Genomic DNA, 26,902 nt, shown 5'->3' with positions numbered 1-26,902 from the left:
CATGTCATTAGCGCAAAAACCTTTGTGGATACCCGCATCTGTGGCGCAAATTGCAATCGCAATCCCGCCGCAAAATGCGCCGCATTTTAGCGCTGCACGCCCCTTTTTTTTTGAGGATCTACCCCTGTGTGTGTGTGTGTGTGTGTGTGTGTGTGTGTGTGTGTGTGTGTGTGTGTGTGTGTGTGTGTGTGTGTGTGTGTGTGTGTGTGCTATTTCGACCTGTATCCGTGTTCTCATGTTTAGGGGCGTTATTGGAGCAGCAGGCACGGTTGGGTCGGACACGCCCCTCCTCCAGAACGCGAACGTGCCTGTCTACCTGCGGACTATTTAAACCGACGAACGCCTGATGCGCTGCACCTGTGCGAAGACTTTTCCAGCACAGCCGTCCGTCTCGCCGCCACTTCCGGTCCCACCACCTCCTCAGGTAAAGAAAGAAAGGGGGGAAAAGCAGCATCCGTCCGCGTGCTTCTGCTCGGTCAGAAAACTGTTGTAGAGACTCTTTGGTGCCACAGTTTGAATTAATGTCAAGTTTTGTAGTTGGTAGAAGTTGTAGGAAATAATGAGGTGATCCTATATCAATGTTGTTTTCGTTCAGCGTTATAAAACGATGAACAGCACGCAACATTTGGGCCGTGTATAGAAAATAAGGTTTTCTTAATCTTTCGCCACCATCGGTTCTCGTCTGGCCCCTGATGTTCGACAGTGTTTGTGCACTTGACACTCCCAGCTTGCATTACACGACCTCGCCCCGCTGTAGTCATTACCTCAAGGTACCTGCTGTACAAGTTCGGCAACACAACATGCGCAGCGGCGCTCCGGTGTCAGCTGCGCAGATTACATTGTTTGTTTGTTTATTGTGTGAGCGTGTTTGTTTGTAGAATTTTATTCCGAGCAAAAATCAGTGAATTCACACAAACAGAGCAACTTAATACTAGGTCACTTCAAAAATAAATACTGTAGTACAAAAAAAAATATTTGTATATCAAAGTTACCACAGACCGCTCAGTTCAGCAGCCTCACTCACTAAGTTGGCCAGTAAACTGTAACAAACTCATGAAAACCTGTTGGAGTCGCAACACTTGCATGACTGTCTGTAAACTCAATTAATTCTATTCTATTTTCTTTTCTTTTCTTTCTCCCACCTCCCACCTCCCACCCCCCTCAGTTTCTTCCTGCGCAGTCATGCCTCTGCAGGAGCAGTTCAACCTGGCAGGCCAAGAGCCTGGGCTGCAGGTGTGGCGCATCGAGAAGATGGACTTGGTGCCCGTCGCTGCCGCCCTGCACGGCCAGTTCTATAGGGGAGACTGCTACATCGTGATGTACACCACTGCAGCTCCCAAACAATACAATGTCCACGCTTGGATGGGTGAGTAGACCTTAAGCCGAGCACTGTTTGTTTGTTTTAAATGCCATGTTTCAATCCTGGTTTCCATCATCTGTGCTGCACAGGCAGTAACTCCTCCCAGGATGAGAGCTGTGCTGCCGCCATCATCATGACCCAGATGGACACTCACCTCGGCAACTATCCCAACCAGTTCATCGAGTATGAGGGGGACGAGGGTGAAATCTTCCAACGCTACTTCAAGACCGGCATTGTATACAAGGTGAAGCAACACAGACCCTATTGCTTGAAAGGTTCACGTCCTCTCCAAGAGAAGCAGCAGCAGCAGCAGCAGCTCCTCAGGCAGCACCCAACAAGCCACGCCCACAGCCACACTGTCCTGACTTGAAGAGCAAGTGGGCGTTTACCAGCTTGTTTGCTCGGCTCGGTGCATTTTCTCTGCTCAACCTCTCGTTCAAGTTACTTTTGTGCAGAAAAGGGGCTCATTTTTATCTGCTTCCACACTTGTAGTCTGTTTCTCTTTTCCTTTTCATTTTGCAAACTTTTTTTTTTTTAACTTTGAAATTGCTACCTATTTATTATAGTTTTCATTTTTATGTACCAGACAATTGAGTAGAGTTCATTTGGTAGTGCGGTAATGTGTATCGGCTCGAATGAAAAGGGGTAAGAAAAGAGGCACTGGAAGCTCCATTTGGGGAACCCAAAAGACAAAGAGAAACAGTTGGTGGCATTGGTTCCATTTTGTGGGGGGAGGGAAACAAAAGAAAAACCTTGTGACGTCGCAGCATCTTGTGACTGATCACTGATCCACAATTAAAAAGCTTCAATTTGAATGCTTTTCAGCCTGCAGGATTATTGCCGAACCAATAATCTGGACTTTTCAGAGGAGCAGGAGGCGGACCTACAGCCAGAGTTTAGCTGTGACAGAAACGGGACGTTGTTCATGGCGTGGATGCGGCAGATTTCTTGTAGTTGGGCTCTGCCCAGCATCGCCGCTCGGCGTCGAGCCCAGCGCAGTGGCTGTCAAAATTCCAAACCTTTTCCAGGATGAACATTCGAGCCTCATGCCAAAAGAGGACATTTTGCAACGTCAAACATCCCACGTGACCGTCAGGTGAGACGAGCCGGTACTTATTTATCGTCTGCCTCTGTTTGCTCAAAGAAAGGTGGAGTTGCGTCAGGCTTCAATCATGTTGTGGCCAACGAGCATCGTGAAAAGCGGTTGCTGAAGGTCAAAGGCCGCCGCCACATTAGAGCGACGGAGGGGCAGCTGTCCTGGTCCAGCTTCAACTCTTCCGACAGCTTCATCATCATTCTGGACCTGGTAACTGAGAGGCATAGGGCATCACGTGTCTCAATGCAAGCGTCCTTGAATGTGTTAACCCACTTCTGTGTTCTGTGCCATGCCAGCAAATCTATGTCTGGTGCGGCAACAAAAGCAACAGGTTTGAGCGGCTGAAGGCCAACGAGCTGGCCATCGCCATCCGAGATACCGAGATGTCTGGCCGCGGCGAAAAAGAAATAATCGACGAAGGCTCCGAACCAGAAAAGCTCATTGAAGTGAGTTATTTATTTATTAATTTATTTATTAACCGATTACATTTATCTTCTGTGGAAGTGCAGAAACTCTCCTGCTGTTGCCCCTCCTGGCTCCTTAAGCTGCTACTTTGTGTCTTTCCTTTGGCCGACAGGTACTTGGACCCAAGCCTGACCTTCCGACGGAAGCCGACGCAGACAAGACGGACAAGCGGCAGGACAGGAATACAGCGAAAGTCGCGTCTCTCCATTTGGTCAGTGGACGGAAATGTTTTTTTTTCTTTTGAACTGTTTCTACAGCGACAGACTCAGAGTGTTGCGGTTCTTCTGCCTGCTAGGTTTCTGATGCCGACGGCTCTATGGACGTGACCTTGGTTGCCGACGAGAACCCCTTCAAGCAGGAAATGCTCTCGCAAAACGACTGCTACATCCTGGACAATGGAGCCAACAAAAAGCTGTTTGTCTGGAAAGGTACTGAAAACAGGAACAAGGCTCCTCCTCCGTTCCTTCCCGACGATGCCCCCCAGTAAAATATCTGATGGCGAGAAACGGTCTTGGCAGCAATTTCAGTTGTTTCCACCACCATTTGTGACATGAGCTTCTTTACTGACCCGTGTCTCCAAGGAAAGGATGCCAATCCCGAAGAGCGCGCCAAGGCACTTGAGAGAGCGCAGGCCTTCATCAAAGAGAAGGATTACGCTCCAAACACTCACGTAAGGCGACAGACCACAGGAAAAAAACCCAAATGCAATTCTGCTCCACTGCCCCCCCCCCCCCCCCCACGCTTGCAATCTTCCCATGAATGCGTGTGGTGTGACCTTTGCTTGCCCACTGCCAGGTGGAGATCATGCCGTCAGGCGGCGAGACCACCCTCTTCAAGCAGTTCTTCTTCAACTGGCTGGACAAAGACGAGACCACCGGTCCCACCGACCCCTACATCATCGGGAAGATCGCCGTGGTGCCGCAGGTGCCCTTCGACGCCTCCGAACTCCACAAGGACAAGGTCATGGCGGCGCAGCACGGCATGGTGGACGACGGCTCTGGCAACCTCCAGGTTTCTGCCACAGACTTGACTGAATTTCCGCCAGTGCGTCCAGTGCGTTGATGTTTTATAGTTATGCTTTTTTTTTTTTTTAATTTAATCTAGATCTGGCGTGTGGAAGATGGCGAAAAGGTCCCTGTGGACCCCTCCACCTACGGCCAGTTCTACGGCGGCGACTGTTACCTGCTGCTCTACACCTACAGAGACGAAGGGAGAGAAAAGTACATCATCTACACCTGGTAAGTTCTTGTCTCCTCACCATGCAGGTGGTCTCCTGTCTGGGCCAGACCAGCGGGTTTCTCCTCTGCGTTGGTAACATAGAACAGTGGTCACCAACCTTTTTGAACCTGAGAGCTACTTCATGAGTCCTGAGTCATATGAAGGACAACCAGTTTGCTTCACTCTCCTGAAATAAACAAATTTCTCAGTTTTATATTATTAATGATAATGATCTATGTGAAGATACTGAACACGTCATTGAGTTCTCAATAATTATCAACAATGACTTAACAAGGTTTGATTAAATTGCATTTTAGGCGCAGCTCAACGAGTTGTGCTATTTTTAAAAGTGGCCTGCAGGCTACTGGTGCAGTCCTTTGGGTGGAGCTACCTGGTGCGAGCAGGCACCATGTTGGTGACCCATGACATGGAGCGTGACTTCCACAGGGCTGGAACTCTCCAAATTGGCCCTGTTGTCTCCTGTGTGAAACAATTTTTTTTTTTTTTCGTCTATGAAATGTCGTGAGCTCCGCTGACTCCCATTTTTAAGCTTTCCCCCCACTACTCATTTTGGTGTAGATGCTCCAGATCTTCATTTAGTGGGCCTATCAAAGATTTGGCGTCTTATTTCAGCTATTCTTGAACTTGTGCAAGACTTGTATTTTTAATTTTCAAGATCATTTTTAATGATCTTGTTGCATTCTGGAAGTGGCGTCATCTCATTGGGGTGAAGCTCCATGATTTGCCCATGAAATTCAGGCGGTGGCAGGTCTAAAATGCGAAATGGGATTTTGGCCATCTGAATGGGCGGGGTTTCTTTATCTGGTGGTCCTCATTTATCAAACAAAAGCAACAGATGAATGCTTTTGAGTTTGAACTTGGGTGATTCATGTGCTACGGCCACCCTTGGTGTTTTTTTTGTGTTTTTTTTTTTCAGGCAAGGGCAGAAGTGCAGCCAACAAGAACTGGGAGCCTCTGCTCTTCTCACTGTGGCACTGGATGATTCACTGGGTCAAAAAGCCACCCAGGTGAGGAAAAAAGTTATTTTCCGGGAGTTTGTCATCCCCATGGTCCATGGCTGCAATGTGGGATTCTGCTTTCTGTCTGGTCTGGTCAGGTCCGTGTCCCTCAGGGCCAGGAGCCTCCTCACCTGGTCAGCCTGTTCAAGAACAAGCCCCTGGTGATCCATCGGGGTGGGACCTGCAAGCATGGTGATACCAAACCAGCCAGCAAACGGCTCTTCCACATACGTTTCAGCTCCAACAGATGCACTCGCGCTGTCGAGGTCAGCCTTGATCATTGCAGAGCAGGTGTGTTTTTGCCTGATTCTGGCATTGGAAGTGACTGACGCCTCCCTCCCTCCTTCTGTAACACACACACACTCACACACACAGGTGGAGCCAGTGAGCTCCTCCCTCAACACAAACGACGTGTTTTTGCTGAAGTCGCCCCAGTCCTGCTTTTTGTGGAAGGGGAAGGGGATGACCGATGAAGAGGTCGCTGCTGCCAAGGTTGTGTCCCAGCTGATGGGAGGTGTGACCAAGGAGGTGGAGGAGACCAGCGAGCCAGGTGAGCCCTTAAGAAGGGGAAAAAAAAAAAAAAAAACATCCACAGAGTGAGCGTGGCACAAGACTCCCGTGCACACCCGTCTTGTTTTCCTCCCTTCCTAGATGAGTTCTGGGCTGCTCTGGGAGGAAAAGGCGAGTACCAGACCTCCACAGCCCTGCGGAACGCGGTCAAGACACCGCGGCTGTTTGCCATCTCCAACAGCACCGGGAGGCTCATCGTAAGTCACTTCAGTCAGTTAAAAAAAATAAATAAATAAAAAAAAATATTAAAATGTTGGTGCACAAATATAAGCTTTGGTTTTGAAACATTTTGATACACTTGATTGGCATATCATTCAGGCGGAGGAGATTCCCCCCGAGTTCACCCAGGCGGATCTGGCAAGCGACGATATCATGATTCTGGACACGTGGGATCAGGTGGGTCCTTAAGTCGATTATTCTATCTGGGCTCTCCTAGAGCTTTTTTTTTTTAATTGTTGAATTCTTCCCAAATCTTTGTTCTGTTCTACCAGATCTACCTTTGGATTGGAAAGGATGCCAGGGATGACGAGAAAAAAGGATCCTTAAAAATTGGTCTGTGTATTTGGAGGCCAAGATGAAGAGAACATGAATGAAGGGGACATACGATGTTTAAACTTTGTTGTTGTGTTTTTTTTGTTCTTGTCTTTCAGCTGAGGACTATTTGGACTCCGACCCCTCGGGCCGGGACCGAGTCTCCATCACCAGAATCGAGCAGGGGGAAGAGCCGCTGACCTTCACTGGCTGGTTCCATGCTTGGGACTCCGAGTTTTGGGAAAAAGCTTTTGAGTGCCTGCACGCACACTGAGAACCACCAAAAGTGTCTTGCACCTGAGATGCCTGCAGATATTCATTACTCCGACAGCTCTGTCTAATGGGAAGATGATGTGAGATTCCTACTCGCTGCAGAGGAACCTTTTTCATTCTCTGTTCTTCAAAAATAAAAATGGAATTTGGTGCCAAATATTTGTCCGCTTTGATTTTTTTTTTTTTTTTAGTTCACCAGAAGAATAGTGCAAGAAGTCCGCAAGAAATAAAGGAAAAATCTGGATCAGTGTGTTGTGATTTTGCGTGCGTGTGTCCAACCACAAGTGGCTGTGGGGCAGATCCTCAAAGAAGGGCGCGCAGCGCTAAAATGCGGCGGGATTGCGCGCGCAGTTTGCGCCACAGATGCGGGGATCCACAAAGGTTTTTGCGCTAATGACATGCAGGCGCAAACACGCCCACGAATGTGGCACCTGAAACGGGTGTGAATGTTGCGGTCTGGCAACCTGAGAGCAGTTTGCGCCAAAGGTTGTTCGTGAGTGCGTGTGTTTGACAGCGAAACTCTGCTAGGATAAACGCGCTCCTGTGCGCGCCTGGCATTGCGATGCCTCCTCCGTCTCACCAAGACTGCTTCCACAATGGAAAGAAAGTCAAGACGCAAGACGCGTTTGTCACCAACACCTGAGTAGTGTTTGTATTTTTCATAGCCGATCTAAAATATTGGCATATATACTGTAGTCTATGCCTATCTATATATAAGATTTGGGGAGCCATACACATATTTCAGGCTTTTCAGAGAGGAAAGTTTCACTCAGAAGCCAGAAACACTCTGACAGACAGAAGCTGCGCCTGGTTTTGGTTTGCGGTGTTTGCGTCTGTCAAAGTGCGCGCGGACACGAGCGCAAACTCTTTCTGGATCTGCCGCTGTTTGAATGAGGCATATTTGCATAGAAGGGGGCGTGTCATTTCGCGCGTAATGACTCATTTAAATACATTCAAATGAATCTGGCGCAACCCTGCCGCTACTTGCGCTGATTTTCGCGTTTGCGTCCCCTCTGTGGATCGGAATCACCGTTTTTGGCGCTGTTTACACGGATTTTCAGGCGCAAAAGCCGCGCAATCGCTTTGTGGATCTACCCCACAGTGTCGTGACGGAAAACGCTGAACCCCCTAAATACTCACTTAGTTCCGCTAAAGTTACAGGACACCAACAGTCAGAATTACTGCCATCGTGTTGCCTGTAAACAATTTGGTCGCAGGTTTCTCTTTGAATTAATCAAAAGTGACTTTGGGGTAGATCCACAAAGCGATTGCGCGGCTTTTGCGCCTGAAAATCCGTGTAAACAGCGCCAAAAACGGTGATTCCGATCCACAGAGGGGACGCAAACGCGAAAATCGGCGCAAGTTGCGGCAGGATTGCGCCAGATTCATTTGAATGTATTTAAATGAGTCATTACGCGCAAAATGACACCCCCTTCTATGCAAATATGCCTCATTCAAACAGCGGCAGATCCAGAAAGAGTTTGCGCTCGTGTCCGCGCGCACTTTGACAGACGCAAACACCGCAAACCAAAACCAGGCGCAGCTTCTGTCTGTCAGAGTGTTTCTGGCTTCTGAGTGAAACTTTCCTCTCTGAAAAGCCTGAAATATATATATAGCTCCCCAAATCGTACATATAGATCGGCATAGACTACAGTATATATGCCAATATTTTAGATCGGCTATGAAAAATACAAATGGTACTCAGGTGTTGGTGACAAACATCGTAATGCCAGGCGCGCACAGGAGCGCTTTTTATCCTCGCAGAGTTTCACTGTCAAACACACGCACTCACCAACAACCTTTGGCGCAAACTGCTCTCAGGTTGCCAGACCGCAACATTTGTACCTGCTTCAGGTGCCGCATTCGTGGGCGTGTTTGCGCCTGCATGTCATTAGCGCAAAAACCTTTGTGGATCCCCGCATCTGTGGCGCAAACTGCGGGCGCAATCCCGCCGCAAAATGCACCGCATTTTAGCGCTGCACGCCCTTTTTTGAGGATCTACCCCTGTGTGTGTGTGTGTGTGTGTGTGTGTGTGTGTGTGTGTGTGTGTGTGTGTGTGTGTGTGTGTGTGTGTGTGTGTGTGTAATCTTCAACCCATGTGCTCGAGGCTTCTGCTGAGTTGCAGACCTGCGGATTAAGCAGCTGGGGTTATAAGAGAATCCCGTCAGCTCTATTGCTACACCTGCTTCCATCCTCCGCCGAGTGGGAACCATGACCCAGAAGACGGTGCTCATCACGGGGTGCTCCTCGGGAATTGGCCTGGCCTTGGCCGCCCACATCGCCAAGGATGAAAAGAAAAGGTTCATGGGTAAGTGTGATGGTCCTGGATGTTTGATTACAGCATGATACTGAATTTTTAAAAAAAAAACAAAAAAAAAAACAGTCGAGGAACTGATGCTGCTAGTTTGTCTTGTTGGCAATTAAACTATTTGTTGACCTATCAGCCGTTGTGCTCATTACACATCCATGCATCCATTGCAATGTCACCATGTAGCTTGTCTACCTTTTTAATATTTCAGCCTTGATATTTCTCTGACCTGTAAAGGGGAGCACTCTGGTCCTGCCATTACCACAGCGCCCTCTGCTGGCTTGGTGTAGGAACATATAATGTATGGTTTCTGGGCCTGCACCCTCAGACGCCTACTGTGACAGACGTGTTTTTGCTGGTTTCACAGGCTGGAGGTCACCAATCAAAGCACACGGAACACAATCCAAAATCTGCAGCTTGTATCTCATTTAATTTTTACCATGTTGGTGGTTTTTCATAAATACCAGAAATTTAAAGAACAATAAGCTGGGGGTCCAGGTGACCCAAAGGAGGTCATCGCTTTATTCTATAAATAAAATTAATCAATCAACCAGAGCAGCATGAAGCATCAGTGCTGGGAAAAACTCTTTGGGAATATCTATAATGCTATTAGGGTGATGAGCGTATGAAATATGCATAATGTATATACACAGGGTCACTCCAATATGAAAGGTCTAACAGTCAACGTGGCTAAAATGTGTCTATGTTGATGTGGCAAGATAAATTCATTTGCTGAGACTGAAGCGGTGTGAACCTGAAATGTGTGCTTACAGTCTACGCCACCATGAGGAACCTCAGCAAGGGCGAGGCGCTGGTGGAGGTGGCGGGTCGCACTCTGGGCCGGACACTGGAGATCAAACAGCTAGACGTGTGCAACGAGGAATCCATCAGAGCCTGTGTCGATAGTCTGCCGGAGCGCAGGGTGGACATCCTGAGTGAGTTCAGACCAGCCGACCGCCAATGACTGTGCGAGCCCTCATCTGACCCCCACATGCCCCTCTCCTCCATGTTCACCTTCAGTCAGCAACGCCGGCATGGGTCTGATTGGACCCATCGAGTGTCAGTCCATGGATGAGATGAGGGCTGTGATGGACACCAACTTCTTTGGGCTGGTGCGGCTGCTGAAGGAAATCCTCCCAGACATGAAGAGGAGGAAGAAAGGCCACATCGTGGTCATCAGCAGCGTTATGGGCATTCAGGGTGAGTGAGAGACGTCTCAATGCGGGTGTTGACCACATACAGGACGGGGTTTGGTGACAAAAATGACATGTCGGCTGTTTCACTTGATTTCCTTCCGGCAGGAATCCTCTTCAACGACGTCTACGCAGCCTCCAAGTTTGCCGTGGAGGGCTTCTGCGAGAGCTTGGCAGTGCAAGCCTTGAGGTTCAATCTCAAGTAAGACATCGTTCCGTATGTTGCTCCTGTTATTTTGTGTCCTACTATCTCTATAAGTCATGCCACACTCTGAGCGCACTCACGATGGAACGGAGAAACCGTAGGGACTAATCCTGCATGGACCACGGCTTGGCCATGTCTCAACTGGCACACTCATATTGTGCAACTATTCTGCAACAGCCAGGTAAAAAATATGCCAACCAAAATGCGTCATCGCAAGCATCAGTATGAGACGTGTCCTGACAGAGTAGTAATGCAAGACATGGCCGTGCAAGTGCATTTTTGCAGTGGTTGCAAAAATGCTCCACTCTCGTAAAAACCAGAGGTTGCAGAATGAAAGAAAACTTTCAATCAAAGTGATTGTGGCTTCTCTCTTCAGTATCAGCCTGATTGAGCCTGGACCTGTCATAACAGAGTTTGAGCGCAAAGTCTATGAGGAGGGCCTGAAGACTGACCTGACTAAAGCTGACAAAGTGACCGCAGACATGTTCACAAACATCTATCTGAAGAACTACAAGCAGATCTTTGAAACTCTTGGCCAGTCTCCAGAGGACATAGCAGAGGTAGATATATAAAAAAAAAAAATCTTGTTCTGTTGTGTTCTGTTCCGTCAGCGACTTAAATCCCTGTTCTGTCCTCCAGCACACCATCAAGATCATCACCATGGAAAACCCACCGTTCCGCCACCAGACGAACACGCTTTACACCCCCATGACCACACTGAAATATGCCGACCCCAACGGAGACCTCCCCATCGACACTTTCTATAAAATGGTATTTGAGCACGACAAGGTCTTCAATGCCAGTCTGAACTTCCTTAAGATGCTGCGCTGGAGGAGTCGCAAGAGCTTCACGCTGGAAAAAGACAAGAGCAACTGAGGAGAATGTCTCGTCTTCTCAACTTCTGCATTTTTTTTTTTGTTCTTAGAGATAGCTTTAGCTGCGCATTGGTTTCTGAAAAGACACAATTTATTTTATTCAATACTATTTAAAAAAAAAAAATCAATGTGATTAAAATGAAGAACAATGCAGTAACGAAATGTCTCAAAGAGCTCATTCAACATGTCTTCATCTGAATTGTAGATTACGTAAATTGACATTCACAAAAGCTTTGAAAGTCAGCACATGATGTGAAGCACCTTCAATTCTAAAAACCTTAATTTAAAACTGTTTAGCGTGCGCAGACCGTAGTCGAGCAGTTCAACAATGAGTGGGGAACAAGGGATTACGTTTTTGCTTACACAGAGCCTAATCTGGGATTTACTCCACGCACTCCAAGCCTCGCATTGCATATAGCCTTACAAGGTCTAATTCTTTTTAAAATGATCTTTATAGATCAGAGCAGCAAAAGTCTGGAAACTCACAAGCACCCACAAGAAACGCACAAACAAACATACAAACGTATGAGACAGAATGAGACTTGGTTGTAGTTCTTATAATAGGCAGTAGATGGCGATAAGTATCACACAGGCGCGAACATGGTGGCAGGCAGTGGTTTCCGGTTGTTTGTTTGACGTTGTTTCCGGGGAGAGCTAAGCGTGTGCCTTCCCGAATGTTAAATTATATAGGGTTTGCTTTTCACCTTGATTTCCTTTGTGCAACGGACTTTTATTGCCCGACTGGAGAGGAATACGTCTCGGTTTTCCAGCCATTGCTCTCTTGACGGCGAGCTATTATTGAAAAAAAGTGCCGGTTAGCCTAGCTTTAGCCATGCTCACTGGCTGCGGTGCTTTCACTTGCCTTTTCGGGTTCGACGGGGACCGCCGCTAGCAAGACTAGTAGCTAGCTCGCTAGCTAGCGAGGCCCGTAACTCCCCTTTTCTAGCACATCTGTAATTGTGAGTTAGTTCGTTCCTGTGTTTGTGGACCCCAGGTTGTGTATAGCGGGGGTCTGCGTCTGAAGTGAGCGTTATTTCAGTCAGCCAAGCACATCCTCTGTTACCCTAGTACGCAAGCTAGCGGCTAAATGCACTTGAACGTCTTTTGTGGACAACTAGGCTACGTGTTCTTGATTCGGGGAAGCTTACGGGAAGCCGTTTAACGAAAAACGCTTGATTAACTTTAACGCGTTTCGCCACCTAGTCAAAAGTCGAGGTGTTTATTACTTTGGACAAACGATTATTGGTCATATGCCTGCCACGATGGCCTCCTCCTCTGGAAACGACGACGACCTGACCATTCCCAGAGCGGCCATCAACAAGATGATTAAAGAGACGCTGCCCAACGTACGGGTGGCCAACGACGCCCGCGAGCTGGTGGTCAACTGCTGCACGGAGTTCATCCACCTCATCTCGTCAGAGGCCAATGAAATATGCAACAAGTCGGACAAGAAGACCATATCGCCAGAGCACGTCATCAACGGTAAGACCCATCCCGTCCCACCCCATTCCTCCACCTCTTGTCTGCTTGCGTGACTGCTTTGCAACCAGCGGAGGTGACATTTAACTTTGGTCTCTTGCGAACACACCGCAGCACTCGAGAGTCTCGGCTTCGCGTCGTACATAACCGAGGTGAAGGACGTGCTGCAGGAGTGCAAAACGGTGGCCCTGAAGAGGAGGAAGGCCAGCTCCCGGCTGGAGAACTTGGGCATCCCAGAGGAGGAGCTCCTCAGACAGCAACAGGAACTGTTTGCCAAGGTAGGAACTGTGAGCTGCTGCTGCTGCTGCTGCTGTGTGATTTTTTTTATATTTTTTTTTTAATTCTTCCTGCACAAAACTGCAACTTGCTTTTGAAGGTTGGGGATTGTAACGTGTAATGGCTCCTGTCTAATTTGGTCTGTGTCTGTGTCCGTGCAGGCTCGGCAGCAGCAGGCGGAGCTGGCCCAGCAGGAGTGGCTCCAGATGCAGCAGGCTGCCCAACAGGCGCAGATGGCAGCGGCGGCGTCTGCCAGCGCCGCCCAGCAGGCCGGCTCCTCTCAGGACGAAGACGACGAGGACGACATGTGAGTCCTGGCGGGAGGTCCGACTCGTCTGGGAACCTTCTCCCGGTGGACACTTGTTTGGCCCGGAAACGCTCACTCTGTACCATTGTGGGCAGAGACCTTTGACATGTGTTTGGCTGCTGGACGTGGAGGACGACATCATCGCACATTTGAACTTACTGAGACAACTGACGGACGGACGGACGGACGGATAGACAGCCTCACGTTAGCAGAACTATGATGAAAGATTTGGATTGAGAGGATTGTGACCTATTTTTGAATAATCTCTACTTCCTATCTTTATTCCTCCCCAGTTGTTTTTTTTTTTGTTAACTGTGAATTTGTGTTGTAACTTGTAGGTTTTTGGTTGTGCTGCTGGAAAACTGAAGGTGGACATTAACTTGGACATGTCAGCAGCTTTCTTGGTGTCAGTACAGCTCCCCATCCCTTTTCTGCACTTCCTGTTGGCACGTCTACAGTAACCGAGAAATGTTTAGCGCAGCCTGTTTCTCTGATTTCCCCTCAGAATATGTTTTCACTTTTTACGGACTCTTGATTTTTTTTTTTCTTTTTTTTTAAGCTTGAGGAGTAGAAGAGCAGTTTTTTTTTTTTTTTAGCACCTCTGATACGTTACATCTTTTTTTTTTCCTATCTTAAACCGCCCACAGTATTGCTGACTGGCCTCATCTCAGAGAAAATTTGATTATTTTTTTGTCTCACAGAACCAAAGAACAGGATGGAAGCCCAGAGTTTGTTTATTTGTTTTTTATTTTATTTTTTAGAGATGTTGGTGCAAAGATGACTCTGGCTACTGACTCTGGATAATAAAAGGAAAAATATTGTTCAGCATCACTAACTGACCACCTTGTGAGACACTCTGATATTCAGGCTTTGAATCTGTGGACGTCTTTTCTCCACGGGTGCAGTAGGAAACGTTATGACTGTGGTCAAAGCTCTCAGTGTAAAGTAACCTAGTTTTCTCACCTATGCTACAAAGACCTGATAAGCAATAAAGGAATCATCTTTTATAGACAAATTTCTTGTGTTTGCCTTTTTTAGAGGGGAAGCTGTTGTTTTAAAACTCCACCCATGATGAAACTTATCCCCTCCCACTGTCTTCTGAGCCCACCCCCTGCTTGTGTGGCCATGTAGTTGGGCAGCAGGCAGAGCTCGGCAGACCGCTGTGTCCCAACAAGTGAAAATGTCCGGAGCCATCATAGAAAACATGAGCACCAAGAAACTGATTTTCTTTGGTTTGTTTATTCTGAGTTTCCAGCTGCTCTTCGTCCTGCTCGGGGCTTTCATCGGTGAGTAAACACACTTTTCTTTTGTGGTGTCTGAATACGTCAGTATCCGTTACACTAAAGAGGCGTCTGTATTCCATAATCTTGGCAGAGCTGATTTTTTTTTTTGCCCTACTTTGACATGAAGATGATGTATTGTTTGGGCCATTTCTTTGGTATATTGTGGAGGGGGGCATTTTTTTACTCTATTGTTGGGGATATTATTTGCTATGTTGTCGTGGCCATTTTTTTCTCTGTTGTTGGGGCGCTTTTTTGTTATACTGTTAGGACATTTGCCTCGGTAAGGTTGTTTTATTGTGTCATTGTGTCACATGGGCATAGCAGTAGTGGTCGGTTCATTTATTGGAAGCCTGAATTTAGCCCTTTGTGATGTCACAAACGGTCACCGACACTCAGAGGTTACAGTGTGTCACAGCTAGGCATTGGCTCCGCCCTCTGAGACCACCTTGAGAGGTATCAGTCTTGGCAGAAGGCCACAGCCAATAGAGGGATGCCTTCGCTGAGGGATGTGTGCAAGTCTCAGGTCTGCAGGCAGGTGAGGAACTCTGCCTTCGTGTGTGCTGCAGCTCCCAGTCCCACCGCTGCCGTCAGCTACCTGGCCACCAAATGTATTAGCCGCCACGGGGTGGCGGGCAGCTTGCTGGCACCCTGGGGCCCCGGGCAGTGCCAGCAGATCCGCAGCTTCGACCAACCCGTGGCCAAGATGTTAGATGCCAACGACATTGTCTTCTCCGTGCACATCCCTGTGCCGGGGACAGAGATGAGCCCGTGGTTCCAGTACATGCTGCTGGTCCTGCAGGTGGACGTATCCTTCAGGGTGATCAACCAGATCGGTAAGGGGCCGTGTCCTGCTGTTTGCGTGGGGAGAGAACAAATGACGTGTGAGACGTTAAACTCAGCGCTATGACCAATCACCCTCATCAGCAGAGGGCGACGTCGTGCTCACTGTGGACGCTGGCCTGGCCTACAGAGATGTCCTGACCTCTGATTGGACCACTAAGTTTCACTCGATGGAGGAGCGGCCGCTCAGGTGTGCGTTTGCACTTCCGAAGGTAAACTGTGCGTTGAAAGGTCCCATGTTCTACCCAGTTCCAGATCTTTATGTGTCTTCCTGGACCTCGACGGATCGGTGATCAAAAAGAACATTTTCATTTTTTTTAGCCCTCTGTTTGCAACTTCATGGAAAGGTGGGGCAAGCAGGATGGACTTAGACTCAGAGGCACTAATTGTTGGTAGAGTGTATTGATTTTTTTGTAAAAGGGACCTCAAACATACACACACACACACACACACACACACACACACACACACACACACACACACTATCCCGCTCCCTGCTGTGACGGTACGCCCCTCTGCAGACCTATGAGAACGAGGGCCGTTTCTACGAGTGCGACCCGGTGCCGTTGATGGAACTGGGTTCTGTGGCCCACAAGTACTACCTTCTCAACCTGCGGCTGCCGGCCAACAGCACCACGAACGTCGGTGTTGGCGAGATAAAGGACGTCCTGGTGGTGGTGAGTGGCCTCCTTCCCCCATCCCCCCTCTCGCTCCCTTCTCCCTGCCTGCTGCCAGGCTGTGATGTTCAATGACCCTCTGACCTCAGGCCATCCACCAGAACGGCGGCTTCACCAAAGTGTGGCTCAGCATGAAGACACTGAGCGCCCCCGGGATCTGCGGGGCCACGCTTTGGTACTGGCACAGAATCGTCCTGGCGGCGAGGCAGCCGGCGCTCCTGGAGCAGTAAGAGGGAGACTTAAAGTCTGAGTACAAACATGACCTCACACTGAGAGCGATCAGTGCCTTTGGCTTCACCTCCTGCTTGTTTTTCACTTTAGCTCAGGGAGGACGATTTATCATCTCTCGTGTGGCTTATACTATTTGGGCTATATTTTATTTCAAAAAATAAATCTGAAATTTACGTCTTATTAATCTATCAATGTTATAGACTGTATCAAATTGTCTGAATTACTGAATAAGAAGACAGACTGCCAACGGTGGCAAAACATAAAAATCATTGTTTGACAAAAGCTGAAGAGACAGGAAATGTTTTTCTTGCAAAGTGTAAAATTTCTATTCCATATAAATATCATCATCATCAATAGTCGTAGTAGTAGTAGTAGCAGTCGCAGTAGTAGTAGAAGGGAAATTGCTTTCTGTGAATTAACATATTGACATGATACCTCGGAACAAATGGATCAGGTCTGGCCATAAAACGACAGATTATGTGTATATATATGCCTGTATTTCTTTTGTCTTACGTTCTTTGTTTCAAAAAATAATGCAAAAGAAAAAAAAAGTGCACTCCCATACCACCTCCTCTGTCTGAATAGCTTTTAGGTATCTGACCGCAGGCTGACACACCTGGAGGGGACAGCTCAGTGTTTTAGTGCAGCTCCTCCCTCCAGCTGAGTCTTCAGTTGCACTTTCAGACGCTCTTCAGCCTGGAGGTAGTGGAATATCCTCCCCCTGATTGCTGCTCTGCTACTCCGTTAGCAGCCGGGTCAGTGCTCCACCTGCGGCTCGGACTCAGAGTGGAGTCATCAGTGTATGTGTGTGGACTTGGCAGGGCGATCTTGGCCCTGGGCGTCTCCACGGTGATGCTGGACTTGCCGGCTGAGTGGCTCTCGCTGGTCCTGGAGCGGACGTGGATGCTGCTGTTTGTCGACGTGCAGCAGGGCGTTTTCTACGGCGCCCTCTTCTGTTTCTGGATCATCTTCTGTGGGGAGCACCTCATGGTGAGTGCATTTAAACTCCTCCCATCCTTTGTCCTGCATTGTCCACCCTCATGTTCCCCTCTTTCCCCCCCGTACAGGATGGCGGGCGGAGGAACCGGCTGGCAGCCTACTGGTGGCAGGTCGGCCTGGTGCTGTTTGGCTCGGCTGTCCTCCTGTTCTTTGACTTGAGTGAAAGGTAACCACACGCAAGCGTTGTAGTTTTGTGATCAAAGCAAATGTCTTTTTCTTTATAATTACATGTAGACTTGTGTCTAAAGTTTTGTGTATGTATCTATATGTAAATATTTATATATATGAATGCGTATATGTGGATTTTGATGAAGTGTAGCTCAAGAATAAGGGTAAAAATATTATATTATTGTCATCGTATGGGAATATATCAGAACTAGTCCAATAAAATAATTAATGTACAACTGCAAATTGATTTCAGAGCCATGTAGTAGACGGATAGTACAGTATATTAACAATTTCATTTTTTATTTTCTATTGTCTTTTCTTTCACTTTTTTGAAAATAAACTAAATAAAACTTTTAAAAAAAGTGTTGTATTCTTTTCTCAAGAGGGACTCATCTGACCAACCCCTTCTACAGCATCTGGGCCTCAGACATGGGCACCATGGCGGCCGTATCCTTTCAAACTAACCAGCTCCTCACAAACATTTTTCCCTTTTTCTTTTTTTTCTTTTTTTAAATCTAAGGACAGTATGGACACAGATCATTGCTGGAAAACAATGGTAAAGTTGGTTTTGCAGACTTCAGTCTTCAGGGATGTTTTTTTCTTCATCGGGCGCCTCAGACAACCTTCATTGTCGTCGCGGCAATTTCTGCGTGTCTCTACTTCTTGTCTCTGTGTGGCACAGTGATCTGTGTGTTCAGGAACATTGGCAAGAAAATGCAGCAACTTCATGCGATGCCACCGGCCAGAAGGCAGCGCTATCAGGTTTGATTTAAATTAGATTGTGTAAAGTGTAAATAGAAACACGCACTCAGGTGTCCATCTGAAGACCTCTTTCATAATGATCACTGACCGGCATCTCTAGGATCAAACAGACGTATTTTGATCAAGTCTTCATCTTTGTGTGTATGTATGTGTGTGTTTGTGTGTATTTGTTTAATCTCTCTCGTACTCTGCCACAATGTACTGACAAATATAACATACAAATATGATCGAATTTGTCATTCGGTTTTTATTTTGAAATTAGTTTATTTCGAAAATTCACCGGATTTTCTCGTTTTTGTTTGTTTGTTTGTTTGAAAAAAGCGACTTCCTGTATTGACGAGGATCGCTCGCGCACAAAATAGAGCAGACGCCGAAACAACAAATTCATGGCGCGAGCCGCGCGTCTGTTCGCGTCTACTGTGAACCACCACATTGATTAATGTGGGTGCCGAATGGAAGCGCTCGGCGGCGCTTCGCTTCCACGTCCAGTGAACTGACGTTAAATGCATGGCGCGATCCGCGAGGGGAGCCGCGCGCCTGTTCGCGTCTGGTGTGAACTACTGCATTCATTAACATGGGCGCCGAATGGAAGCGCTCGTTACAGTAAATGCGTATCACTTTTGTCCTCTCAAGACTGCCATCTGGCAGGGGTTTGAAGTGGAACTTTCCATTTACAATTGACGCCTTATCCATGTTAGTCCTTCCTAGTGCTCATCTACGCTCAGTGTCTTTTTCTTTTTTTGTTGTGTCTACAAGCCGGCTGCAAGCGCGTGACCGTGTGCTGTGAATCAATTCATTTCCCGTTTCCACAATCTACGGAGCGGCCAAAGGTTAAAAAAGCACCGTGTGCGTTAATCGCGCGATAAAAAAATTGTCGGCGATAAAGCGGCGTTGAGTTAACGCGTTAATAACTTTGACACCCTTAATAATATATGTGTGTATGTATGTGTATACATATGTATGTATATATATATATATATATTTTTTTTTCATCCCTGAAAATATATATATATATATATATATATATATATATATATATATATATATATATATATATATATATATATATATATATATATTTTTTTTTTTTTTTTTTTTCACATGTGCTTCTTCTGCAGGGCATCATCTTCAGGTTCAAGTTTTTGATGCTGGTGACCTTGGCGTGTGCAGCTCTGACCATCGTCTTCTTCATCCTCAACCAGGTGAGCACTTCACATAGTGTGAGTCCCTGCTATCTGTTTTTTTTTGTGGTTTCACCCCCGACTCCAACTAGTGCTGTGTCTCCAGGTGAGTGAGGGTAACCTGCCCTGCGGCCACTACACCCTCAAGGTCCACAGTGCTTTCCTCACGGGGATCTTCGGCATGTGGAACCTGTACGTCTTCTCCATCGTCTTCCTCTACGCTCCGTCCCACAAGAAGGGCAGCGAGTCGGCTCATAGTCTGAATGCAGATGTGAAAAATTAAACCATTAAACTCTGGTTGTAGCTCTGCCTCTTTCTTGACCGTTCTCTTCACATTCTAAGCAGCTGAAAACAACTCTGATAAATCTAAGAGAAGAATTCAGATGAGCAGGCTCAGTGATCCACTCGCTTTACCACATGTTGCAAGCTCTCTGAGGTGACACATTAGCTTGTTAGCATTTGTCATTTTATTTTGGTAAGTTCTTCAAAGCAAAAATTCACATAATTCACGTAACATTATCAGCTTAGTGGTCTAGTGATAGAGTGTCTGCCCTGAGACTGGTCTTATTCACCAACGAGGTGAATGTTGACATATCAACATGTTGTGTACTTGTATTGACCTTTTGGCGCCTGTAACTGGATCTTTTTGTCCCACATTTTCGCTTTCGGCGCCTGTAAACTTACCGGCGGCTGCTCATGCAGTACTGCTGGCGATCTGCAGAGGCCGCTGTTTGCCCCCTTCGGCGCCGGCGGCCAGACAGTCTCCCATTTCTTCTTGGCTCCTCAGTCGGATCACCGCCTCCTCCGCCGCCTCCCTCCGTGTTTCACCGTCAAACTTTTTAACGTCGGGAGCTCTCCAGGACGTTATTTTGCGGTTATCATCGTCTTGTTTTTTTTTCAATAAACTTATTCATTTTTTTGTAAATCGTCGCTGTCGGTGTCCATCTCTGCCGCCCCGGGAAGAAAGCGCTCGTGCAGGTGAGTGTTACAGGGATATCCTTCCGATCGCCTCTAACGTGACGTGACAGTTACCGCCGTGCGGAAACATCCTGTTTCACACCAGCGGCAGCGGGTTTGAGGTTAGGGTGGAGGTGAAGCCATGCATGCGTGCGTGTTTGTTGTTCGTACATCATCATCATCATCATCATCGTCATCATCATCACCACCATCACCACCACCACCACCACCACCACGGTACTGGCACGGACGACAGGTGGGCTTGAAGGTGTACACACAGGCGCAGGCCGCCCGGCCCACCACCTGTTGCGATGCTGTGCTTGTGACGTGAAATGGGCGGAAAAAAACACCAGAGAATATGATGGAAATTCTAGAAGTTAAGGTCAAAACGAAAAATCGGTGCGGGTTTTTAAACGTCACCGTTAAATCACCAAAAAGAGTCGAGTGGATAGTCAGAAAGGAAGCAGGTACTGGTGATATTGAACTGTTGTGGATGCTGCCCAGTGCTTTTTCACTAGCCAACAGCCGTTTTCTCAGTTGTTAGCTTGTGTTTTAATAATTTAAAAACAAACAAAAAAAAAAAACAGCTAATTTATTTGCCCCCCACTCCCCTTAAACTGCTGGATGCTTTTTATTAGGTAGCAAATAAAAAGTTAAATCGTCTCAGAAAGGGAATAATGGTGTGTGTGTGTGTGTGTGTGTGTGTGCGTGCGTGCGTGCGTGTGTGTGCGCGCGTGCATGAGAGAGAGAGAGAAGGTAGTGGGTGTGCGTGTGGAATCACGGTAATTTCGTCTGTTATCACCCCAACACAACCAATTCCTCCCTCACATAATTTCCAAGGTTCATGCGACTTAGTTTGTGTCGGCGGAAATCGAACACACAACCGCACTGAGCTGTCAGGAAACTCCATTTTCAGTCTTCTACTCTGCGGGACCTCGGCCGGTGCTCTCTGGCTTCTAGCGACTCTGACTTTCCTGCTGCTGACGTGGGTTTAACTGCGTTGCCTGGTAACGCCGGAGTCGCTGGTGCAGCTCCTCGCCGTGCTTGGTTTAATCTGACGAGCTCCTCCTCCCCCACCATCACCAGCTTCAGCACCCCCTCCACCACCTCCTCCCTCTCTCAAATTCCATGCTAGGTGGGCCTGACGGCTGGGGAGCTCTGGATGCTAAAAAACCTCTGGAAAACTGCTCCAGCTGTCAGTCTGAAGCCACTGCTCCTCTGCTGGGAAACAAATGAGACATCTACGCAGTAAAGATGGTGATGATATCACATTCGGGTCACTGCTTCTCAACAGTTGATCTGAAATGAGTTGTTGTGACTGTAGATCCGTCATGGAACAACAGTTTTGTTCTGGAAACCAGTGAAAGAAAGCAAAGAAAAGGCTTTGTGTGAAATTCAGCCCATCAGTTTGAGGAAAAACAAATGTTGCTCTATGCGGAATTAGCGGCGCCATCTAGAGCAGGAAGTGATGTCAGAGGTCAAAGGCCAGCCGCATGTTTATGTTGGTCCGTGTGAATCTCCTCTTCCTGACCTCACGCCGCGGTGGCTAGCGATAGCGTCACCAGCTACAGCGTCCGGCCAGACTCAAAGCAGTTGACAGGCAAAACAAAAGCAATCTTCCAAAAACACACAGAGCGCCACACTCTGGCTGCAACACTCGATATCCATCGTTCACAAAATGCTGATGGTTCAGTTCAGTACCAGTTGTTCAACATCGCGTTACCGATAAGTCAGAGTGGTGGCTTGCTGTGGTGCCTCCTGGTGGATCACCGATGGCAGCAGCCAGGCTAACTTCCTGTGCACCGTTAGCACCGATGTCACAGCGACCTTTTGTTGAGAAATATTATTTATTTTAGCGTGACATGTGACCAGAAAAAGGGACTGAACTTGAGAGTCTTTTTTTTTTAAATTTGTTATTAAGTATTCAGATTAGGAGTTTGCATGTTCTCCCTGTGTCTGCGTGGGTTCTCTCCGGGTTCTCCGGCTTCCTCCCACACTCCAAAAACATGCATGTGAGGTCAATCGAACATTCTAAATTGTCCATAGGTGTGCATGTGAGTGTGAATGGTTGTCTGTGTCTATGTGGCCCTGCGATGAACTGGCGACTTGTCCAGGGTGTCACCCTGCCTTCGCCCTAAGACAGCTGGGATAGGCTCCAACAGATCCCCGTGACCCTGAATAGGAATAAGCGGTGATAGAAGATGAATGAGTGAATGAATGTATTCAGACTAACAAGTGAATTAGGGGGAAGCTGTTAGAAAGGCCTGGGGTTTCCTTCCTGGTTTATGTTTATGCTCAGTCACCTTTCCTTCTGTTCTCCTTCGGTTTTCACTTAGAAGTTTGGATTCTAGGGATTAAGGCGCCAAGTCTGAAGATAAAGACTTGAAAGAGACTAAAGCAGGGACTGGCTGCCTTATTTAAACCCTACAGTGAATAATACCGTTTGTTGTTCTTCAGTTGTCCTAGCTTCTTAGTCTTGGACCAGTTAGAGATTCCTATTGACCTTGCTTGCCTGTAACTCAAACTCTCCACCTGATATTAAATCCTTCTACTGCCATCAAGCCTTCTGTTTGGAACTGCTTCCGGTCTGAGCAAGTCCAGAGTTCTTACCGACGCTCCACAGCGATTCAAATTATCCAACCACCCAACTTCACCTTTCAGTGCCAGTTCATCTCGACAAACTAGTCGTCCTTGATGAAAACACACTCTAGGATTTTATGAAAGGCAAAGTTAAAGCTTTGTTGCTATGCTTTGTTAGCATTGCGCTCATAATTAGCCAACATAACAAGCACTTTAGCTGTCCCAGTCCTCCTCCTGCATCTCCTGGTTGCAGGGCAGCGACGTCCTGCCGCTCGATGATAAACTGGACGAGGACGACGAAGATCGCTTGGCAACGGAGGCGCATCGGATCGTAAAAAAAAAAATCAGCCTCCGGAGTTGAAACAGACGTCCGAGCATTGCTTCCGAAGGACGCATGATGATGTAACGCATCGCAAACACTCGTAGGCCAGTATCTTCCCACTGCCACGACATGAGTTTGCAAGGATTTCTCTCGCTCTCTTGTTGCAACATTCAGGAAGGACTTTGAGCTATGAGAGTTTGTACTTAGCATGACTGAGCAGCTTACGGAGCCGCTCAAAGACTGGCGACGTTTTCTTGCAACTCGTAGAAAAATTCCCTTTTGGTTGCCACACGACACGAAGATCATCGTCCGTCTGTAGTGCAAGTTCACCTTAATCTCTCAGAATTCTCAGAAAAGTCTGAACCCGCGCGTGTCCGTCTTGAAAGGCTCACATCCGTTTTTCAGCCCGCCTTGTTATTGGGGTGGTCTTAAAAAAGCTGGATGTGATTGATGCAAGCAGGGACGTAGAACGTGAGGGAGGTGATTGTGAATGTGGCAAGAGAGCTTTGCTGTGTGGGAAATTTACTCCAGAATTATTCACAATGAAGAACCAGCAAGAAGAATGGCGGGAAAAGTTTTTCTCTTCTGCTGACTGACGTTTGACATGGTTTAATTCCGCCCAGCTCACCGTGCACCAATCAGAATCCTATCACTTGAATTAACTGACACTAAAAAGACCCCACCAAAAGCAGATTTGTCCTTTCTGAATGTGGCAGAATGTTCATCCAATCACCTTTCAAGTGTTTTCTATTGGCTCTTTTTCAAAACCGATACTGTGACGTTTCCTCGCCAGGTTACTTTACTTCAAGATTCCTCTAAAAATCAACATCCTTATGTTTCTCTGTTGAAGACCTGAAAAGGAGACTCAACATCTTGCACTGTCCCTCCTCCTTCCACTTCCAAATCTCTTCAGCTTATTAATCCACTCAGCCCCAGTGGCTGCCCTGCTGGTTCCGCTGCAATGTGGTGTTGAATGTGAATGAAGCGGAAGCTTCTTGTCTCTTCGGCCGGAGCCGAGTGGACGCCGCGGGACCTGGCGTTTCCCGGGAAGCGGCGCTCTCTGGACTTTGGATCAGATTCTCAGTGTTTTGTTCGGTGCGGTCACACGATCCGCCGGCGGCCCGAATCTTTAATCACATCGTCTCAGATGCTCTCCGCTTCTCTTCGCAGACCTTCAGCGGTGCTTCACGCGTTGCCTCGGCCCCGCCGTCGCCCCCCAGCTGTCACCGCCGGCGTCCTCGAGCGTCTGTGCACCTGGACGGAGGCATCAGGTAACTGACTTGTCCATTATTCATGAAGACCCCTGTCAGTTTTCATATTCACACATTGTCTGTGTCAGCTGGCCCGTACGCTGCTGCCCCCTGATGACAGTTTGATGTAACTTTTTGTTTTGGAGGGACAAGTTGCTGACAGTTTGTTACATCACAGGAAGGTTTTTTTTTCACCTAAGTTTAAGTATTTAAATATCAGGATGTGTCTGCTGAGTTAACAAAACATTTGCAAACTATGATACATTTTGAGACCTGCTCTGCACGTGAAACACCTCCAGTCGTCTGTATCGAAGAACAGCACACATAAAAATGCTTTTGTTTTTTTAATAAGTGCTCTATAAACACATTGACTCATTTTTTTTTACGTCCGGACACCATGTTACCATTGTTCTGTCCGGTTTCCTGTGCAGTGCAGGAAGTGACCGGTGTTCTCAGAGCCGCTGCGTGATGTAAATCGCAAGCAACCGCCTACAGCGTGTCGACACGCAGTATGTGGCAATTGCAAGTCGCCCACAAGATGGCAGTGTCGAGTCATAGTTGGGTTTGCTTCACTTCTCTGGAGCGCTGCCCTTCACTTTCATTTCTTTGACCCTGTTTGGTCAGAGTTTTTTCCCCCGCCTGGAATCCACCTTTGGACGTTATTTGGATTCACGAGTCAGAAACTGTGACAGCATTTTTCCGCCATCACATCACCTCAGACACGTGATTTCGCAGGACCGTGTTGACTCCTTTCGGTAAAACGTTTTTTCCTTAAACGTTGACCTATATTTGTGTTTTTCAAAGTAGCACATTGTGACTGAAGCCTAAGCAGCACTTTTAAACTTACAGTGGCACAAAATAACACTTTGATGTTTGGCCATGATCTTTTTGGATTGATTTTTGGGATGGAGACATGAATTAAATATGATTTCACTGGTTCTATGAATTTAGTGTAAATGTCTTAGATTTCTTTACCTGCAGAAGATTTTACTGCAACGTCACTGTGTTATCAAATCTATGCACACAGTAAGTTTCCCAACAAGGAAACACATCTCCACACTTGTGACGCTGAAGTGATTTCGAAGGTGAGCTTGCAGCAGGTGTTGAACAGAGCTTCTACTTCCTGCAGCAGCAGGAACCTCCCGACCCTCCGACGGTCCCTGCAGCCTGCTGGGGAAGTACCGAAACCTTCCTGCTTCTAATAAATCGTCACATGAAGCTTCCTGTCGGACTGGCAGTGCGTGCACTCCCTCGCCTGGGTGTGTGCTTGCGCGCGTAGGAGGACGTGCACACGTTTGTTGCGTTAGTGAGGCACCCGCGGGAGATCCCGGCCGGCCGGCTCCTCCGGCATGTTCTCCATCCTGTTTCATAAAGGCCTGCTCATATATGGTCATGTTCCTTCCCTCCGCTGGCCGTCCGCTTCCTGAACGCCTCCTCCCTCCCCTCCTCCGTCCCTCCAGCCTCACACTTCCTCTCACGTCGCTGTGGTTGTGGGCAAAAGGCGGGAGTGTCTCTTCCCTGTGTGGGAAGTAATGCGGTTGATATGCATTTGATCAGCGGGGCGGCGAGCAGCAGCAGCAGCAGCAGCAGCAGCAGCAGCAGCAGCAGCAACACTGGTGGCTTCTCAGCAGCCATATGTCAGCGCTGAAAATAGCTCATGTGTCTGCGCCCTGAGATGTGTGTGTCAATGTGTGTGTGTGTTGCTGCACATGTCTGGCATCATGTGTTTCCTTTTCATAGATGTGGTGGGAGGAAGAGGGGGATGGGGGGCGGAGGGGGGCACGTTTGATGTGATGTTTGAGGAGACAGATCAGAGGAACGACACCCTTTTGTTCCCATGCGTTGTTTTCCTGGCAGCTCCTGGCAGGAACTGGGCTCTGCCCGCGCCGCTCACAAAAAAATACATCCCAGAATTCCCCCAGATTTGTGCTGGCATTGTTGGGTCTTTTCGGGCTTCCCGGCTGCTGGTGATGGTCTGGGAGTGGAGGCCGGCTGCAGAGCTGGAACCGTATGAGGGCCTTCCCAAAAGGTTTATTTCGCACATCCGTCCTGAAAAGAGCCCATCGAAAACCGTTGGGAGAGTGGACGACCACACTGAAGAACTTCCAGAAGTGATGATCCTTTTCATCCACCGTCCTCCGTCCTCTCCTTCGTAGTCCTCTGGTTGCGTTCTCCAGGGTGACTTTCGGAAGTTGCGTCCTGCAGCTATAGGAGCTGCTTCAAACCCTCGAGGCCTGCTGAAAATGCTCGAGATCGGAGCTCAGCAAGACGGACGTGCGAGAATTCAGGCCCAAAATCTCAGCGATCCAGCCTCTGGGAGACTGAAGGTCGTATCGTATGACACCCCCCTCCCCCTCGCCCCCAACTCCCCAGCCCCACCCCCAACCACCAGCCCCCACCTGACAAAACGTTGAGGGTGGGAAGTGGACGCTCTGGAGGAGAGTGTGAGAAGGTTTTTCCCGTGTGATGCTCTGTGG

At 47.8% G+C, this 26,902-nt stretch overlaps 5 protein-coding genes and 1 long non-coding RNA gene across 8 annotated transcripts in view; 5 read left to right on the top strand and 1 right to left on the bottom strand.

Moving 5' to 3' along the window:
* Window positions 1-265: 265 nt before the first annotated feature.
* On the top strand, window positions 266-6,689 carry scinla (scinderin like a). The gene is made up of 17 exons (XM_076023545.1): window positions 266-424; window positions 1,166-1,366; window positions 1,450-1,604; window positions 2,505-2,666; window positions 2,753-2,902; window positions 3,034-3,132; window positions 3,217-3,349; window positions 3,503-3,591; window positions 3,717-3,932; window positions 4,026-4,159; window positions 5,077-5,167; window positions 5,257-5,424; window positions 5,534-5,708; window positions 5,810-5,925; window positions 6,047-6,124; window positions 6,220-6,280; window positions 6,379-6,689. Exons 2-17 carry the CDS (start codon window positions 1,183-1,185, stop codon window positions 6,531-6,533), a joined length of 2,166 nt encoding a protein of 721 aa, XP_075879660.1. The 5' UTR covers window positions 266-424; window positions 1,166-1,182; the 3' UTR covers window positions 6,534-6,689.
* A 1,839-nt stretch (window positions 6,690-8,528) lies between these two features.
* On the top strand, window positions 8,529-12,349 carry LOC142885829 (retinol dehydrogenase 8). Its single transcript, XM_076022598.1, has 6 exons — window positions 8,529-8,840; window positions 9,614-9,775; window positions 9,861-10,040; window positions 10,142-10,235; window positions 10,615-10,798; window positions 10,878-12,349. The coding sequence occupies exons 1-6, from the start codon at window positions 8,744-8,746 to the stop codon at window positions 11,112-11,114; spliced, it is 954 nt and encodes a 317-aa protein (XP_075878713.1). The 5' UTR covers window positions 8,529-8,743; the 3' UTR covers window positions 11,115-12,349.
* On the top strand, window positions 11,761-14,190 carry dr1 (down-regulator of transcription 1). Its single transcript, XM_076022729.1, has 3 exons — window positions 11,761-12,595; window positions 12,707-12,870; window positions 13,030-14,190. Exons 1-3 carry the CDS (start codon window positions 12,364-12,366, stop codon window positions 13,177-13,179), a joined length of 546 nt encoding a protein of 181 aa, XP_075878844.1. The 5' UTR covers window positions 11,761-12,363; the 3' UTR covers window positions 13,180-14,190.
* A 108-nt stretch (window positions 14,191-14,298) lies between these two features.
* LOC142885682 (protein wntless homolog) lies at window positions 14,299-19,648 on the top strand. 2 transcript variants are annotated; one of them, XM_076022507.1, is made up of 11 exons: window positions 14,299-14,461; window positions 15,025-15,291; window positions 15,386-15,510; window positions 15,820-15,975; window positions 16,065-16,201; window positions 17,028-17,196; window positions 17,274-17,371; window positions 17,757-17,820; window positions 17,992-18,135; window positions 19,254-19,337; window positions 19,423-19,648. In XM_076022507.1, the coding sequence occupies exons 1-11, from the start codon at window positions 14,356-14,358 to the stop codon at window positions 19,597-19,599; spliced, it is 1,527 nt and encodes a 508-aa protein (XP_075878622.1). In that variant the 5' UTR covers window positions 14,299-14,355; the 3' UTR covers window positions 19,600-19,648. The 2 variants fall into 2 exon arrangements, with proteins under 2 accessions (XP_075878622.1, XP_075878543.1); XM_076022428.1 differs by having other exon boundaries at window positions 15,383-15,510.
* On the bottom strand, window positions 19,396-20,175 carry LOC142886349 (uncharacterized). The gene is made up of 2 exons (XR_012926417.1): window positions 20,001-20,175; window positions 19,396-19,575 (listed from the first exon to the last, which is right to left on the bottom strand). It is a non-coding gene; the product is annotated as an uncharacterized LOC142886349 (long non-coding RNA).
* Window positions 20,131-26,902, top strand: part of gng12b (guanine nucleotide binding protein (G protein), gamma 12b) — a 23,514-nt gene continuing 16,742 nt past the window's right edge. Inside the window, exons 1-2 of one of the 2 annotated variants that reach the window (XM_076023332.1) lie at window positions 20,131-20,294; window positions 24,346-24,446. The gene's annotated coding sequence lies outside the window, so the exon portion shown is untranslated. Of the gene's footprint in view, window positions 20,295-24,345; window positions 24,447-26,902 lie in introns of those variants that run through there. The other variant, XM_076022942.1, reaches the window with a different exon arrangement.

The sequence above is a fragment of the Nelusetta ayraudi genome, unplaced genomic scaffold (assembly GCF_046127955.1).
Source record: "Nelusetta ayraudi isolate G7.1 ecotype Tasmania unplaced genomic scaffold, CSIRO-AGI_Nayr_v1 ptg000001l, whole genome shotgun sequence".
Taxonomy (NCBI): domain Eukaryota; kingdom Metazoa; phylum Chordata; class Actinopteri; order Tetraodontiformes; family Monacanthidae; genus Nelusetta; species Nelusetta ayraudi.
Note: the sequence above shows the minus strand (reverse complement) of the source record. Positions and strands in the feature narration are given on the sequence as shown.